Below are 19,700 nucleotides of genomic sequence, written 5' to 3'. Positions count from 1 at the left end.
CCACTTGGTAAAAGCAGACCTTCAAAAATGATAAAAAAAATATTTAGCATCTTTGGCTTTGCCATGTTTAGGCTTTCAGAAAGCATACTTCTAACCAATACAGCCTGTTGAAATTTTTTCCATGTTTAGATACCAACACAGGGCTTTTCAAAATGTTATAAACAAGCAAGAAACTGTATCAGGGTTTGACCAGCAGACCTCTAAAAAATGAAAAAAAAAAACAAAAAAAAACATTTTGGGTCTAATCTTCAGACGAGCTTAATGCACTATGGAAATAGCCAAACATTTTTAGAATTATTTTTTCCGGTATCCTACATGTTCCCTTGATTCTCAAAAAAAAAGTTTTACTTTTATTATATGAATCTTTCATTTTTATTTTCCATTCTAAACATGGGTTAAATTCACCATTTGTCAGTAATGATAATCATCAAGTTCTTAATCATGAACTTGGATATAGGATTAATGGAAATAAGTAAATCACCAAAGGTACATTAAGCGCAACACATGAACAACAGCTACTCAATATACTGTGTTAAATACAACTCTAGTTAGAATGAAATGTTAACATCTTGGTTATGCAGCGTCAAGTACTGTATGTGACCCATTTCATTTCTGTTTCAATCAATGTGCAGAGTCTAAGGCATCTTTGTCTTTGAGATCAAGCTGCTACTGCCATCCCACTGGCCGTTGTAGGTGCATTAAGCAGTGCAATGACACACTATAATGGCATCCAACAAATATCTTCTCTAGGTGGCCAATGTAAAGACTGTGAAGATTACTTTGGATGTATGAAACACATCAGAATGTCTGATTCTGCTTCACTCTTGTCATGAATCACACCAATCCAACATTTTTCATCATACATGCACCCAACATAGCCTCCAATAGGACACGTCTAATGTGATGGACACATCTAATCCATCAGGAGTGTAATCATGACAGGGCAGGATCTCAGCTGCTGCTTCAGTAGTGAATATTTGGACAGTCAATTGACAGCCTTCACGAGACAATCTGCTAACTATGAGTTTGCCATCTTCTGTAGGGATGTAACATTGGTATTCTCCAGTACTAAGTACTCTTTTGGCCATGGAGTACATTCTCTGTTTAGTAACATGTGATAGGACATCATCATCATTCAATGTTAAAAAAAAGTTTGACATTTTTGATAACTTTTACCATTACCATTATTGACACATGGCACATTCAGCCTATATTTAGGATGGAAAATAAACATGACATTTGTATAAAAAAGTAAGGTTTGTGTTTTGAGAGAAGGGATAATGTATAAAAAATTTAAAATACTTTTAAAATTATCTGCACATTGCCATATGCTGTTAGGGTGCTCTGAAAATGAAATCCAAAATGAAGTACTTTTCTGTTTATTGCTTATTCAGAAAGTCTATATAATTATCTAAATAATAAATCTAAACTCTGTGTTGGTTACAAAAATGTGTTTCTGAGGCCTAAACACAGTTAAGCCAAAAACATAAATTAAGTTGTGGTCAATTTCAAGGGGCTGCTTTGACCATCAGGGTCATCTGGACCAAATGTTACAATTTCGTCAAATCCTATACCAATTAATGTACCAGTGTGCAAAATCTGAGTCTGCTTGGTGGTATAGTTCTTAAGCTATGGACTTGTAGAATATGATGAAAAAATGAGGCCAGATAAAATTGACACCCCTGGCAACCTCTCATAACCATCCCCGCCTTGGTAAAATGGCTGTTTCTGGGAAAGTATTGATCTTACATCAAAAGAATTTTACAGGGTGTCTGTGGACTAACATAGGTACACCTGGTAATTTTTCCAGACTTTTTTGAGTCTGAAGTGCATGGGCCATTGGTTGGTTTGACATGGAATGTCCCCTAATAAAATAGTAATCAAATGCAAAGAACTAATATGTGTAGCTTTAGTATTTTCAAATGCTAACAAATAGGATTCTTTTGCTCCACTTTTACTGTTGTCAAAGAAGTAAGAAGTAACCACATCATAATTTTTCTTATGTCAACATCCCTGTTCTATACATCTAAAAGAAAGCCAGGCACTGCTCTGTCAGAAAATATACATTGGTTTAATGAACTGCATAGTGTATAAACATTTCAACACAATATGGTGACATTTTTTTGACATTGTTTACAATGTTTTCTCTCAAAAAAAAAAACAATTTTGTTTTTATACCTGCCTGTCTGCTTGAGCATAAGAGATGTCAAAGTGTAAATGCAGAGCCTTACAGCCAGTTAGATCAGTCTCAAAACAGAATTATATGGGGCTGGAAAAAGTACAGACATTACAGCAGTATGTGAAAGTAAAGCATATCTGCTTTGTATTGATGCATACATTTATTGAATGTACACAGAGATATGCCCCTTTCTTTTGCCAGCAGCAGCTAAATTGGGATAGCTTTCTCATTTGCATTGCTTGCAATCAATTTGCTCGAGTGTAACATGCAAGAGCTTTTTCAAAAGCGCTAAGGATTTCAGCTATCATATTGAATTAATATCTGACGGCGACATGCATTTATTGACAAAGAAACAGTTCTATCATGAAAAACATCAAGACTTACAAAAATAAGGATGCACATATTAGATATACCTGCGGTGGGTTGGCACCCTACCCAGGATTGGTTCCTGCCTTGTGCCCTGTGTTGGCTGGGATTGGCTCCAGCAGACCCCCGTGACCCTGTGTTTGGATTCAGCAGGTTGGAAAATGGATGGATGGATATTAGATATACAAACGTCCGTATGTATGCCTCCTGAAACAAAATCTGTCATAATTATTAAGAGCAAGCTGCAAACCAACCCTACACCTCTCACAGTTCTCATAGTGGCACTCAAATGAGACTGTCACATGTAAGAAAAAAAAAAAGATCACTAGTATGTGACATGACAGACCAGGAATTTCAGAAATCTAACTGCATAATGACTTGTGCATCACCTTGACATGAAAACAGGCACTGAATAAGGGACAAACGAACAAAGATCTGCTCACTTTTGTAGTGAAAATGCTCTTATCAAGCAGTCACCGTGGCTTACTGTGATAAGTTAATATGCAATCAAAAATGAAATGGTGTTGTGTTAATCAGATGTATTAGAAGTACTATGTAACTAATCAAGTACTTTTCTGCATATAGTATGTATATATCGATTAAAAAAATTAACTAATTAATCACAAATTGTATGTAATTAATCACAATTAATCGCATCTAACATTAAAACATATGACTATAAAATGAATAGATAAATCATAAAGTAAATGCACACTGAATCACAAAATTAATGTAGAATCAATACAGAGGAATTAAAACAAAAAATGGCATTGCTTCTTGACTTTCAATGCACTGCTAAAGACTGATGTAATTGAAAGAATATGCCACCTCTTAAATGGGCAAACATTAAAACTTCTGTTAAAAGTCTGCAAATACTATCCTGTTCATCACCATCAACAACTGAAAATTATAATGTATACTGTGCTGTGTCTGCGAACAGCAACCTCCAAGCTGCTTTTTTTCCACCCCTTTTTTCGCCCTTTCAGGCAGTTTAGCACATGTAAGAGTTTTAATGCCTTTGTGGTTGGTAGAATCATGGTTTGTCTTGGGATTTTTTGAGTTACAAAAACGTGACATCACAGAAAAACGGTTGTAATATACTGCTCTACTTACACCTTTGCTCCTGGCTTGCTAACAAAGATCTCCATAGCTGTTCTTTCGCTTAAAATCTGACACTCTGCATTACTTGGATGGTTATGTTGTGTTCTTTGCATAAATTAGCAAACATACTGAAAACTGGAATAATAGGTAGTGATAATTATTACGCTTCTATTTTTCATAGAATTTTGTCATTATTTGGGGAGTCAGCATTGTCAGCTGGCTAGCAGACAGGCGAGTTAAATACAGAGGGTACTAGAGACTTATTTTGGTTTTACTGCTACTCAAACATAACTTATTTAGCACTTGTGGGATATGACATTGATTTAATCTTCTTACAGAAATATGAAACGAAAAGAAAAAAATTTTTACCTTTGCAACTTTTCCCGCACCAGGACTGCTGTAAATCCCCCTCTCCACCCCTTTTCCTCCCACTCCCTTGCACCTATGTCAGTATGTATAAATCAAGAAAATGAACACCAGTGCTACGTATTCCCATGTGGCGCATCATTGTGAACGGTACAATACAAAATGTTAAACCTTTGAATAAAAATTTTAACTGAATAAAATTTTTAAAGGTAGAATATAAATACAGTACATGATGTGTATGTAATTCTTTAGGCACACACTTAATTTTTTGTATTATTATTTCGCAAAAAAAACAAAAATTACACAAAAAATATCACCCTGACCAAACTACTGCTTAAAGCATTTGCCTCGTGGCCAGGCCTGGATGGGACAATATTTTATAACGCATTAAACAAGCCACATTAATCACAAACGTTAATAAAATAACTTTCCAAGGCATTATATATATATATATATATATATATATATATATATATATATATATAGCCTGAGAGAATGAAAAGTGAATAAAAAAAGCTAACCTTTACAAGGATCATAAATTGCACCGGCTGTTACAGACAGAAATCAAATGTATGCTTTTATTCTAAAATAGTAAGACAAATGTAATTTTACTTCTCAAAACTTAGTGATGCAGGATCGAACTTGCGACCTTTTGATTCCCAGGCAGGAACGGATTCGATTGCACCACGGAGGCAGTTACAATAAACGGCTGTCAATGTCGCATGTTAAGGCGGCTTTTTGTTTCTGCAGTTATATTTTTGAATAAAAGCGCAATTGTGTTATATTTGTACCTTTTGTAAAAAATGTTTCTTTTATATTTTGACTTCAGGCTTTATACATTATATAGTTTATGCCTACATTTTGTCATCTACTACTAGAATATAAAAAAGTTTCTGTTTTAACAATGTGTTTACACAGATTACTGTAGAAACGGAACAGACATGAAATGCGTGTGTTCCAAATAACGATCTATTATTTCCACTGTAAAACTCCACTTCAGTCCCAAATACTCAATCAAGGTATGAGCTGAGAGAAGTTCGTGCATGTTCTAAATTGGTGGGGGGATGGAATAGCCGGCTGCTCCTAGCTTCTCTTTATCAGCACATTTAGAGGACAAAGGACGCTGGCGGAGAGGTGTGAAGAGATTTAAGAAGCGATTTAAGGTGGGACGGAATTACGAGTTTTTTCGTAGGCTCTGGTAATTCTAGTGTTAATGGTCTTGATATAAAAAAATGGCAATAGTAGCAGGTATTACAGTGGTATTTTGTAATGTTACAAAGGTAACTTAAAATTCATTCAATCAAAGGTAAAACTGCCCTTGTAATTTTCCTTACTCCAATGTTATATCCATGCAACTTACTTTAGTGTTTGGGCCTCTGCCCCATTTCCTTTCCTGTTTAGTGTTCAATTACAGAATTCATATGTGATTCTAAAAGTCCTATTTAAACCACCTAATCACCATCTTGCTGGCTCTTTTACTCACTTTATGTTCATTAGAAGTTATTTAATCTCTTGGTTACTTTCATTTTGGTTTTCTGGGTTTGACTTTTGGTCACTGTTTTCTGGCTTTTGTGGGGTTTTTAAGGATTTGGTTTTGTTGATTTTTATTTCTAATGCTCTTTTATTTGATATGCTGGTTATCTTTATTTAGCATTTGTCACTTAATGTTTTTTGAAATTTCTTCTCTGCTTTTTGCAAGTTTTAGAAATGTAATTATTTTGGATTTTCCCATATTTAACTTAATAAATTAATTTTAATAGGTCTGTGTTTGTCCAAGATTTTCATAAGAGTCATCATAACTGTTCTGATGTGGTATTGTTAAATTCTGATGTTTATATAAGTTCCATCATTTGTTACAATTTTTTTATAAAGTCTTTGATTCAAAAGGAAAATTCAAAAGGAATTCATACTTTAGTTTTTGGCTATAATTATGCATACACTTTGATTAACTTTATTAATGTTTCGTTTTAAATTTATCAGGATGCCATGTTGTTTTAGCTGTCATTCTGTAAAACAATTTCCATGACATTACAAATCTTTTAGAGGGTGTGGGTCAGTACTGTGAACAAACTATTGTCCAATATTATAGATGCATTTCTAAAAAACTTTCATTAGCGCTATTCTTTTACTTCTTCTGGATACTGAATTTTGGCTAGGGCACTAGGGCTTTGAATTTGTTATTGATTTTGATGCTTGAAATTGTATTATCATGGCTTCAACTGGTAGTTTGTTCTGAAATATATTCATCTCTTGGTCTATTGTGTTTTATATATTTGCTGTTTTCCCATAAGAACAATAAAATATTTGACTTGTTCCCCAAAGGAAAGCCAATGCTTTATAAAAAAAACTCCCAAACTTTAAGAAAGACTACCAATTAATACATGTATTTATTTATTAAAGAATAAACAAGTCACAATTGTCATATTTAATTAAATTTACTAGACAAAGAAGCACTGAAACGAATAGGAGGAAAAATGCAAAAAGGAAGTAACATACAACTTACAAAACTCAAAAAAGTCAAATCAAACATTTTTACCAAAGTAAATGATGAAATACAGCAGGCTAACTATGCTAAAAGAGAAACATTTCAAACAAGAAACCAGGGGCCTCATGTATAACGCCGTGTGTAGAACTCGCACTATAACATGGCGTAAGCACAAAAGCCGAAAAGTGTAAAAATCCAGATGCAGGAATCTGTGCATACTCCAACTTCCACGTTCTTCCGCTACATAAATCCCGATCAGCGTGAAAACTAACGCCCGTGCACGTGCATTAAGTAACGCCCCAAATCCTCCCAGAATTACGCCTATTTGAATATGCAAATCAATATAAATCGCCCTTAAGCTCAGCCTTCTGTGAAAAGACAATGGGAAAAGCACGGGGGAAAATATAAGAATTTCAGCGAATACCAAGTGGAGGCAAATGAAAAACATACTATTTGTTCAAATAAACCGTGGTATAATCAACAAAAGGAAGTTGATCGAGTGACATAGCGTGTTGGAGAAACTTGAAAGCTCACATTCACAAATCGCACAGTGCCGGAAATAAAAAAGAAGTCACATATCAAAGTCGCCGTGAAAAGCCGAGTTGTAAGCCCACTGTCTGAGTGTCATATGAAAGCTTATTAGGGTACAGAGAAAAAGGCACACAGTGAGGAAAAAGCACGAAATGTCAACTTCAATCTCGACATTTCCACTTTAATCACGTAGTTTATTTTGTCATTAAAGTAGAACATCATAAACTTCATCTTAAAATCGTTTAATTAACCAGTTTCTCAAATCACATCATAATTAAAGTAGCACGTTAAATGCTTTGTTTTGTATTTGATCTTCTATGTGCTCTATGTGTGTGAATCACTACTTGCTTCTTAAACCGGCTCTCTTCCTCCAACTGGACACAGAATCAATTACATTCGTAATATTACAGCTCTCTGAATAACTAAAATACTGAGATGTATACGTGATGTCATTTTCATGATGATAGGAGTTAAAGCACGTTATTAAACATGTGTTTCACTTGATGAAATAATTTATTGCAGCAGTACAATCAGGGGCGGCTCTAGGCTTGTGGTGGCACTGGGCAGAGGAAGAATCGGTGGCTCCTTCGCCCGCCTGTCAGTAAGGTAGCTTATGCACAGTGGATGGCTACGTCCGTTGCGGACACTGCATAGCCGCCTCGTGCTCATGACACAAGCATTTAACTTTTGCGAAATTTGTCGCTGTGTTTTTAGCTGTGTTGTTATTTTCTCTTTCTGTTTTATATTCAATATATATTGGCGTAGCCGTCACTGCAGTCAGTGCTTTTCTTTCCCCAAGTAACCGATCGCCATACAATCAGCTCTGTAATAGACATTAAGCCATCTGTAAGCTTAGCGCCGATTCTTCAAAACGTTTAAAGAACATTGAAATATCTTCGTAGTACATGTTTAATTATTCTATCCTTAAAGTCACTCCCAGTGAAGAATATAGATTATTTAAATGAAGTTAAAGTTTTATCTGTATAATTTAATAAACATATTTTGCTGAATTTCACCTTATAAATGATATCGTTTCTGTTTCTGAACCGCGAGGTCCGTACAGGAAAGGCTTTAAAACATTTTGCAGTGGCTGAGACAGCGTGTCCTTGAAGCTGTATACCGATAATTCCCTTTCTGATCAGCTGCTGCTGTGATTCACACTCAGATACAGTGATATAAATACTCCGCGTGGTGCAGTGAGAGAAATATTGAAAAAGATGATCCGCTGTGTCAACTCCTAACAAGAGGAGCTGAAAGAAGAAGAAGAAGTGAGAGTAACAACGCTAAAGCAGTTATGGTATTTGGAATACTATGGCTGTTCCCTCTACCATTATATTGTTACAAGTTAATTACAATCAGATGCATTACACTAATAAACAATATGCGGTTAGTTTCGGTGTATTTATAAAGCTGCGTCAGGAAAATAAGGTGTAACCACACAGGAACAGTAGCACTGCTTTGACGCTGGGTGCCGCCAGTCTGCAAAACCGAGTGGAGAACTTGCGTACGACAAGGTATGAGGTACCGTGGAAAAGTGCGTGGATTTACGCCAAGTGTAGGTTTTATACATCGCAATTTGAACGTGGAAAAGTTCTTACGCAACGTTTCTGTGCGTACGTACCGTTTATACATGAGGCCCCAGATGGTTAGAACAGAAAGCAAATACTTATTACAAAGGAGTCAAAAGCTTCAATTCCTAATTCTTATTTCTGTAGGTTTGAGTTCAAACATCAATTGAAACTACTCATTAAATAATCAAAAAATCAAAATCAAATTACAAAATCAAGAAATCATACAGGTTTAGACAAATGTAAGGCAATTGAAGCAAGTACTGTCAACTAAAGTCATAGCAAAGAGCTGTGAAAAATAAAAGTCTTGTTCATTCCTCTCCGGTGACTGTAGCGCTAATGAGTAAAGTACCTGATAGCACTGACTAAAGGTGCCATGAAACAGGTGGGGGTGAGAGAAAGGCAAAATCTTAGCAAACGAAAGAGTTATGTTAGATCAATTTTATCAATGACTTTGTGAATGTTGTAGTACTAGTTTAGTTTACTACACACAGCCTTCTCTGTTGAAGGCTAAAGTGGTTTAATTCCCTTAGCCTGTCAAAGCATGGTTGTTCTTTTGTCCTGGGGCTCGGTTGCCTGTTAACCTCTGCATAATTTCCGCTGTGTGCTATGATTATGTCTTTTATGTCCTGTGATTTTATGAGTTTCATTTTTTGACATATTGTGCATAGTACTTTCTCCCAAGGTGTCGGCAACACTACACAATGTGTCTTTGTAACATAGTCACCAGAACAACAAATGGAACTCTAGATGCAACATCAATGACTCATTACATAGTTTGAGCATGTCATGCCTTGATTTATATCCAGCAATGTTTTAATACAACTCTATGTTGCCTTCCATGTTGATAAATGGAGTAGCCTTGGGCCTTGCCCTTCCTGTCTCAAGCCAGCAACTCGATTCCTAACTTCTCCACAATCCACACCTCTTAGGTGGCTATTCGAACTTGTATTTATTAGTTTTCCTGCTCATTCATTCTTCTGCCTTGCCTCTCAGATACCTTCAGGCTCCTTAAAATAGGATCTCTGATTCCTAGTACAGTATAAATGGGGGTTGACCCACTTCTGGATATGAAGCATGTCTCCTTACATTTGTCCATAACAGATTGGCAGACTGACTGCCTAGGCTACATTACTATAAGCAGAGTCTTTTGCAATATTGTCTGTTCTCATTTCCACTGACTAATCATCCATATACTTTCAATTCTCTGTTCCTTTTTTTAGGGTCATGGGAGCAGCATACTGAGAAGGACAGAACAAACATCCATTTAAACAGCACAGTATCTATTCTATTTTCTTCTTGCTCAGGCTGGAATACTTCATTTGTTACATCTGTCCTCAAGCCAGATAACACTAGAATTCCAACTGGCATTCTGATACATAATGTGTCATCTGCTTACATAATAGCACATAACCAAAAAAATCTTGCACAAAAAATTTATTTCAGTTATTTATGTAATGTGTAACCTAATGTGTTCAATACTACATCACTAATATAATATATCATAACATTACCAAACAAAATTATCTCATTATTTTAGATCACAGACTCACTAACAGAAGCTGTGCCAAGCAGTGCACAAAACAGTAGAATGAAATGAGTTCCTAGAAATAACCCCAAAAAGTGGGAATTTCCAGTTCTTCTGATTAACTATTTTTTGCACTGTTAACTTAAGATGAACTGGAACCTTCTAAATAATCCCCATATTAAATGTCCAATGTGATAACAGAAAATGATTATTAAATGATTTCATAACAATATTGTTAAAAGCTCATTCAATATTAAACACATTTGCTATTAACTTTGGAAATCTATACATCAATCCATACATTTTGTTAATTGGCTTAGCTCAATGCAGAATTGCACGTACCCTAACTGTACCTTATCTTGGCAACTTCAGGCATAAGGCAGTAAACAACTCCAGAGGTTATAGGAAGAAAGTTAAGGAATCTGAAAAAACCCATGTAGACACATGGTGAATATGTAAGCACCACACTGTCCATAAAAGGCACTTTAACCTCTAAGGCTCTTTTTATCTTGGTGGACAAGTTACTACTGGAAATGCCTAAATTGTTACCCTACATTTACACACTGCATTACTTACCTATATAACATCCATTCATTACTCAAATCTCAAACACACAAATCAAATTGATCAATATGGCTAAGACTGGCAGCCTCACCTTCAAAAAAGGGAAAGCAAGAACACCTTTATAAGAGTCAAGGGCCTGTCCATGCCCATGGGCACTTCCCCTGAAAGGGCAACCCTTCAGAATACAGTACCTTAGCAAAGGCCAGAAACCACTTCAAGCGTTGTACTCCTACTGGGATTTACAAGATAAACTACCTCTGAAAGGGTTGCACAAATCACACATTGCAATAGAGGTTGGCGGCCTCGGCTTCAATACCTTCGCAATGTCCTGAGAGACAGATGTCTATACACTTCGGCTCTTTCATCATTACACTTGAAATGGTTACGCATTTCTAACAGAATGGGCACGACTTGCACCTGAACACACATAAAGACATACTTCAACAAGGCAAGATTGCTACCTTTAAAGAGATAAACAAAAAATACTGAACACTAGAGCAGATAATATCAATAAACAAGGCAAGTTTCAGTGAGAAAATATTCAAATTTTACTTAAATCAGTGTCCAAAACAGCAAGCTTTCAGTTTAAACAGGAGAAATACACATGTGATTTAAGGAGTTAATTCTTCTTTAACCACTTAAGGCATTCCTTAAAAAGATGTGCCATAATGAAGAAAGTTTGGCTCCCTTGCATTTTCCTTTCATAGCTTGGGCTGCACTTTCACCTTAGTACATGTAAGTCTTTTTCAGTACATCTTTAGATTTTGCATTTTCATAGCAAACCCTGCACTCTAATATTAACACAGCTGCATCATTGTTCCATTTTCAAAGCAGATATGTCATCTGCCTCACTCCAGAACTGATTATATATCTGCATCTTGCAATGGTACAATATTTACTTTTTCTCAAAAGCTGTACTGTAACCATTTTTGGCCTGTGGCGTGATGCATATTTTCAGTAAGTGACATCAGTAAACAATATCAGGTGATTGACAGCCCCCTTTTTGTAATCTTGTGTTTCTTTTAACTTGATGTTATTTTTAACCAATTATGAGGAGTAAGTTAAATAATAAGTCCACAATTGCCCCCATTGTACAATTTCTTATGAACATATACACACTGGTTATTTTACCTCAGCTTGAACATAGTTCTTAACTTTTAGTTTACATGTACTTATTATCTACAATCACCTAAAGGTTTATTAGGAACACCTGTTCAATTTCTCATTAATGCAATTATCTAATCAACCAATGACATGGCAGTTGCTTTAATGCATTTAGGGGTGTGGTCCTGGTCAAGACAATCTTCTGAACTTCAAACTGAATATCAGAATGGGAAAGAAAGGTGATTTAAGCAATTTTGAGCGTGTCATGGTTGTTGGTGCCAGACGGGCCGGTCTGAGTATTTCACAATCTGCTCAGTTACTGGGATTTTCATGCACACCCATTTCTAGGGTTTACAAAGAATGGTGTGAAAAGGGAAAAACATCCAGTATGCGGCAGTCCTGTGGGCGAAAATGCCTTGTTGATGGTAGAGGCCAGAGGAGAATGGGCCGACTGATTCAAGCTGATAGAAGAGCAACTTTGACTGAAATAACCACTCATTACAACCGAGGTATGCAGCAAAGCATTTGTGAAGCCACAACACGCACAACCTTGAGGCGGATGGGCTACAACAGCAGAAGACCCCACCGGGTACCACTCATCTCCACTACAAATAGGAAAAAGAGGCTACAATTTGCACAAGCTCACCAAAATTGGACAGTTGAAGACTGGAAAAATGTTGCCTGGTCTGATGAGTCTCGATTTCTGTTGAGACATTCAAATGGTAGAGTCAGAATTTGGCGTAAACAGAATGAGAACATGGATCCATCATGCCTTGTTACCACTGTGCAGGCTGGTGGTGGTGGTGTAATGATGTTTTCTTGGCACACTTTAGGCCCCTTAGTGCCAATTAATCGTTTAAATGCCACGGGCTACCTGAGCATTGTTTCTGACCATGTCCATCCCTTCATGACCATCATGTACCCATCCTCTGATGGCTACTTCCAGCAGGATAATGCACCATGTCACAAAGCTCGAATCATTTCAAATTGGTTTCTTGAACATGACAATGAGTTCACTGCACTAAAATGGCCCCCACAGTCACCAGATCTCAACCCAATAGAGCATCTTTGGGATGTGGTGGAACGGGAGCTTCGTGCCCTGGATGTGCATCCCACAAATCTCCATCAACTGCAAAATGCTATCCTATCAATATGGGCCAACATTTCTAAAGAAAGCTTTCAGCACCTTGTTGAATCAATGCCACGTAGAATTAAGGCAGTTCTGAAGGCGAAAGGGGGTCAAACACCGTATTAGTATGGTGTTCCTAATAATCCTTTAGGTGAGTGTAAATCTCTGTATTAGTATATTTATTTGCAGCCCAAAATTCAACACTGTGTTAATATACACCAATGGCTCAAAAGAAGAACAGATCTAATGGACTACTTTTCTACAGTGGTCTCAGACTTGGCCTGCAATGTCTTCTAAAACGTTTACCTTCCTCACTAGCCCACTAACCATTATGTTATTGTCAACTAAATGTTATGTGCTAAACTCTTGGTTAAATGAAGATTTTTTTAGTGTTTGTGAAACAATTTATTCATCTAAAAGCTACATATTACTTAAATAAAACACTCAAATTAAATATTACAAGTCTTATTTTATGTCAAGATGTACTAAACGTTTACAGAAATATGTACATCTCAATAATTCAGTTATAGTTTTCTTGTGTCATACAATTATATCTGTTGTTTAAAAACACAAAAGAAATTGTTGAAAGAAAAGAAACCAAATTTTTGACCATCCTATTAGTATTATGGATAGTACATCATGTTATATTCTTTAAATATAAGGGCAAACGGCCATTATAATGATGAAGACTCATTTTTATTTAACAAACTTGCAAACTGCTCACACAGAAAATTACACTGCAGGTTTTTTATGATGAAGAGTTCACTCTTTATAAAAAACTAGCTGAAATATCCAGCGTTGCCCAGGAGGAAAATAAAGTGTTTTTGTTTTTTAATTGTTTGACAAAAACATAGTTAAAATAAAACACAACTTTAAAAATAAAACAAATTAACAAACAATGAAGACTAACTAATGTGCTTGTCTTGCGGTATTGTATGTATGTTATCATTCAGCTGATGCTTGGAACCGGCCAACTCTATTTAAGTTCAAAAGCAACAGGGCCGCTGTGGTGCTCAAACATAAAGAATGCTGCAGTCACCTCCAGTTCACTCTCTGGTGGTCATTCTGAGTGTCAACTGGATGATAACATGCATACAAGACTGCAAGATCACCCCCACCCTACCCAGAAGGGGGTGGATTAGGGTTGATTTCACTCTACAGTATTTTTAATCAACCAATGAGAAACATGTGTACCACTTTTCATGAAAATCGCTCCAGCCATTCAAAAGTGATGCTGGAACATACATACATACACACACACATACATTGACTTTTATATACTGTATATAGCAGTGGTTCTCAACCTGTGGGGTGGGCCCCCCTGGGGGGGTGCAAAGTAACAAAAAGGGGGGCACGAAGACGTGAAAAAAAGAAAACAAGAATCAAAAATATGAAAAAAACATCTGTTGAAACCAAAACAAATTAACTTAAACTACATTCTGATACTAGAACAATAAATATAGAGTTAGATAAATGTTGATAAATGTTAAGTAGGTATAATAAACTAGGCATCTACATTTCAAAAAAATGTTACGGGGGCACGATTAAAACTTTATGAAAACTAGAGTCGCAAATACTTAAAGGTTGAGAAACGCTAGTGCAGTATATAAATAATGTGATTTATTCTATTTGATAATTTCATCCATCCATTATCCAACCCACTATATCCTAACTACATTTCCTAAAAAATAAAACTAGTAAATTATGCAACAAGTGTCAAAAACTGGGCAATGTACAATATATATATATATATATATTTTTAAATATAAAAAGCCAAAAAGAAGGGATACATATGTCCTACCCTGGAAGAGTGCTGCATTTTGAATGATCAGAAACTTGAGCTCAGTGCTTGAGGCCTGAAGGCTTGACTCCATGTTCTGTTTGGCTGCAACCTGGTACCGCTCTTCCATCTTCCGTGAGCAGCATGTGAGACCCTTGGGCAAACACACCTGAAGGTCTGAACCTAAGCACAAAATAAAAAAGGGAACAAAAAGATAGGGGTGTCATGTTGGTCACATGCATCAACTGAGCCATTATTGGCCATTATTGTGTCTAAGCAGGATGAAAGGTGGTTTTGGCAGAAGGTCACTACTACATTCCTCCCCCTCCACCACAAAGTTGTGGTCTCAAGTAATGGGCAAATCCAAACCTCTGCTACTCTCAATGTAATTTTGCTTGTCAAAGTTTTTTTTGGGTATTATAGAAAGTGAAGATGTGTTACCAATACTCCTCTTCCTACACGGGAACCACTTCCAACGTGCACTGTCTGGAAGACAATGATCATTTTAATTTATGTACATTTTAATGATTTTTGATAATGTAATTTTAATAACATTTATTGTTTACCTGAGCACTATAATTTTGTGTGTCTTGTTGCTATCATGCTACATGGTTGATGAGTATGTCATGCATATACCATGTGACCTACTAGATCGAGAAATTTATGATATGAAAAATAATCAATGTCCAGATTTTAAGGAATTAAAGGTAAGCCCTTGAGCAAAGCCCTTAACCTTCAATTGCTCCAGGGGCGCTGTACAATGGCTGACCCTGCGCTCTGACCCCAAGGGGAATGCGAAAACTAACAAATTCCTAATACAAGAAACTGGACTCCATCCAGCTGGGCCCAAAATAGACCAACCATGCATCAGCTTGACTTCTGAATATCAACAAATTCGTGCATCTTGTGCTGATGGAATTATTGGGAACTGACTCCAGTATTTAAGAGATAAGCCACTGCTGGGCATAGAAGTATCAGAGTGTAAGCTTGAGCATGCATGGATACAGCACATTGCAGCACCCACAATACAACAAACCACCTCAGGATTCCAAATTATAACCCCAGTACTGCCATGCAATGTGTGACACCTCAGCATCACACTAGTTTAAATGGAATGGAACAGTCAGAGGTTTGTACATTGGCTAGAGTGCCATTCCTGCCACCAACCCCCGAATTTTCCCTTGCAAGTTGGAGGACCTGCTTTCAGGGCTGGAGGCAGGTTAACGTTATACGTAGAGCAAAGCAATTGCAAGTTAAAGGCCTTATTAAAGGACACAAGAGAATGGAATCACTTCTGGCATTTACAGGATTCGAACTGGCAACCTTCTGATTGCCAGCACAGATCCCTAGCCTCAGTGCCACCACTCTGAGTAAAATGAGTAGTAAGGGGATACTAAGTATATATCAGTGTCTGCACTGTCAGCTCTTGAAGGACACAGGGAAAATGCAATCTAAGTAGACCCTGCTCAAGATGTCTGCAGTGGAGATAGCATCAAATGGACAGGACAGAGACACACAGGAAGTAATAAGTGGACAGGGAATGGTGCCTGCTAAGAAGTCAACTTTTAGCTCTTGAAGAGCTCCATCTGCATCCTAGAAGCAGATTGGGTGGTGGATTGGAATCTGTTTTAAGACTTCTGCAGTTGAGATAACTGGCTGAAAGTTGTCACTTCTTGTCATGATGGGTCTCAGCTATTGACCTTGCCAGTTTAAGAAGCCATTTGCTTCAAAACAGGAGGTTTGCCATACTGAAGCTTTGAATGTGTGGTTTACAGGTAGACTAAGAAAACAGTTACTGCAGCAGTGGATGAAGCAAAAGTTTTAAATTACAGGTAGGGGATGTCTTCAATACAACTTTTAGAGGGGTAAATGTGGACTGTTTTATGTATGGTTACGCCTTATATCTCATCAAATTATTTAGACTTAATTAAAGTGGTGTGTTTGAAAGGATACCACCAACACATTGGAGTTGTAGCTCTACCGTGAGATGTCAATAGTGAAACTGGCAGTGAGGGTGACAATGGAAATGTCATGACTTGTTGGAAAAGGCCTGTGTACTCTTATTTTAAGTGGTGAACAGATACTGGATTTTGAGCTGTTTTTGTATTGTCTCTAATAAATGGTAAATTCAATCACAAGGTTGCTCAGAAAATGACCCTTATAACAGCAAATGTATAAATATTCCACTTGGACATCCCAAGAATTACAAATAACAATTAAGGTAGAATATTTGACTCAAGCTCTATTACAATGCAAATGACTTGAGTGTTACTGTTATGTAACAGCCTGGGTTTTCTGTTTTATTAGTTTTATCATTATGTTTTTTGTTTTAATATTTTTTATTAATATTGTTAGTATTTCTATATATTGTGCATATAAGTTTGAATACATTTCTTGTTTTCTGTGGGTGAACCCCAAGAGGCGGGGCCACCTTTACTTCAATGCTGAGGGACTGCCCTCAGCCTATATGCTTCAGGCTGAAGAGTGAGTTCTCTAAAGAAATTCACTGAGGTTAGTGGAGAAAAGTTGTTATTGTTAGTATTGTTCTGATGTTCCTGTTTTTATGAATTTTTTTTATAGCTGAGAAGTTTTTAATATTGGATTGCGGATTCGGACTGGTTTGTTTTGGATTGCCATTTTGGCAAGTCCTTTGGCAATGTTTTTCCTTTTTTCATTTTTGTTGTCTTTTTGTTTATTTACAATGTCTCATTTATACAGATTCTACACTGGCATTGCCAATTTAAGCCAGAGGTTTAGCAAAGTCCATTCTCTTGAAGGGCATTTTTGTGTTTCTGGAATACTCAAAGTACATTTTTAAACTTTGAATGCCAAGCCCCATTTTTGCTCTGTGCAAGCTGAGGCCTGCCTATAGGGTTTGGAGTCAGGCTACCTAGGAAGAAGCCTGTCTCTAGGCACTCCAGTGAATGACTTTACTCTTTTTACTATGTTTGTGATACCTATTCACAACATTTATAGATCTACTTTGACAAGTAAAATCGACAAAATAATGATGGATGAAGAGGTAAACTGCCAACTGTGATTCAGCAGTACAGAAAACATTAATTGAACAACACCGAACAAAAGACAACTGCACATACAAAATTTTTGCACTGCAAAATGTAAATTAAAATGTAACAGATGCATTGAACAGACATCCTGGTAAATTTAATACTTTACTCAGGCCATACTGTTTTATACAGATATGACAATGGAAGAATGTTGTTTCCCTTGACTGCTAATGACCTTTATTCCTGTTTGTTCAAAATCAGGTGTCTTTCAGAGCACCAGAAGAGATTCCATTTCTCAATATTTGCTATGCAAAGCAAATCATTTGAGCATCCAGCTTCCTATCGGAAATCAATATCTAACACAATGTCTGAAAATCATCAAATCAGGCTAATTTCAGCATTATGGAAGCAAATGTTAATTTGATATCAGTGAAAGAAGAAAGAAGGCATGAGACAGGAAACAAAAGAGATGGATACAGATACTAAAGCTACAGTCTACCCTATCAAATTATTATGAAACTGTCAATTTTACTGTTGAACTTATTGCTATGATAAATGCTTTTCATTAATACCAAGTTAATAAAAGAACTGAAAACACAGTTTTGAGGAAATCCCCTGAAAATGTTCCATAATTTTTATGTACTTAAGAATGTACAATAACTGCATATGTTTGTGCTTAGTTACTAGATTAGTAACACATCTGCCCCAACTCTGAAACAATGGCTTCCATTATTTATGTATGTGCTCTACAAAAACACACAAGGGGAACAGATAAGCATGCACCTGACATTCAAGGGTCATAAAATAACAACCTTTGTGTATTTTGACCACCATATGGACTCACTACTATGTGAAGTCCAAACCCGAAAAGAAAACAAATATACATAGACTAATCCATGACAATGGAAACTGGGAAACCTATGATGTGAAATGTCTCTTAGCTGGCAAGGAAGGTGCCAAAATCTATGGAAGTCTGGAAAAAATAAATGTCAAATGTGAGGAGATCTATCAATATTTCAAGCTTGTCTGGTTAAATAATATAGCTGAGGTTCAAGTTCTGCCACCGTCAGCTTTAGCTGGGGGCTTATCCCATTGGATAAGGTGTGTGACTTTGGGTTAGAAACTGCACATAGCACTGGTTCTGGGGCTGAATGTTTTAATTGGAGATTACCTATTGAACAGGTTCCAGGAGATTTTGGAATACTTACCATATCCTGGCCATGGTAAATCAGTGAATCACTGACATGCAAACTGAAATTGCCAAGAACAAAACATGACAATTGACTGCATATTCACCACTTTGATGGCAGGTTGACTTAGAATGCTGGGGCATCTGCTTGACGGTCCTGGACAAATCAAATCATTTGTAACAGACATTCCAGACAGATCAGCATTTATGGTGGATTAAGCATTCACATCTGCAGCAACTTTGCTCACATTTGAGGGAAGATCAGGAACACGGAAAGGACCTTTATCCAAACCTTAATAGTGCAATTGTCTGCTAGGTGTTATATTCAAAGTGCTGAAGGTGCCTAGCATGATGGTCTTTCTTTCCAACATACTTTGGTGGACATAGGCAGTGGATAGCATTGTTGAATTTAAGGAGGGGACCTTCCACTGCAATGGTAGCATATGTGTGAGAGTTAATAGAACACTAAGTATTGAAATGAATTAAGCAGGTTTAAGAATGTTACATTGTCATTTACCTTCTTTGTCAGTAGATCGATTTCTGATTGTTTTTATAATTTGTGTGTGGGCAGAGAAATTATTTAACAATTCAATTGTTCATAGTCAGTATCCACTTGTATTGATATGAGAAGAATGTGAGCATACTGAAAGTGTGAGCATGTATACAACAATTAAACTACACGCTGTAGTTTCTATTTGTTGACCTTAATTAAACTCAGTATTGAGTATATTTACAAGCATAGCAGTCTTGCAGTGAACACTTTAAAAAAGTATTTGATATGAAAACCTAGTACAAAACCTTT

At 36.6% G+C, this 19,700-nt stretch overlaps 1 protein-coding gene across 1 annotated transcript in view; it reads right to left on the bottom strand.

Moving 5' to 3' along the window:
• gpc3 (glypican 3) overlaps window positions 1-19,700 on the bottom strand; it is a 442,344-nt gene that overhangs the window by 333,304 nt on the left and 89,340 nt on the right. The window contains exon 2 of the mRNA XM_039767661.1: window positions 14,723-14,884. Coding sequence (XP_039623595.1) covers window positions 14,723-14,884 — 162 coding nt within the window. The remainder of the gene's footprint in view (window positions 1-14,722; window positions 14,885-19,700) is intronic.

The sequence above is a fragment of the Polypterus senegalus genome, chromosome 10 (genome assembly GCF_016835505.1).
Source record: "Polypterus senegalus isolate Bchr_013 chromosome 10, ASM1683550v1, whole genome shotgun sequence".
NCBI classification, from domain to species: domain Eukaryota; kingdom Metazoa; phylum Chordata; class Cladistia; order Polypteriformes; family Polypteridae; genus Polypterus; species Polypterus senegalus.
The sequence above is the reverse complement of the archived record's forward strand: the minus strand, read 5'-3'. Positions and strand labels throughout refer to the sequence as shown.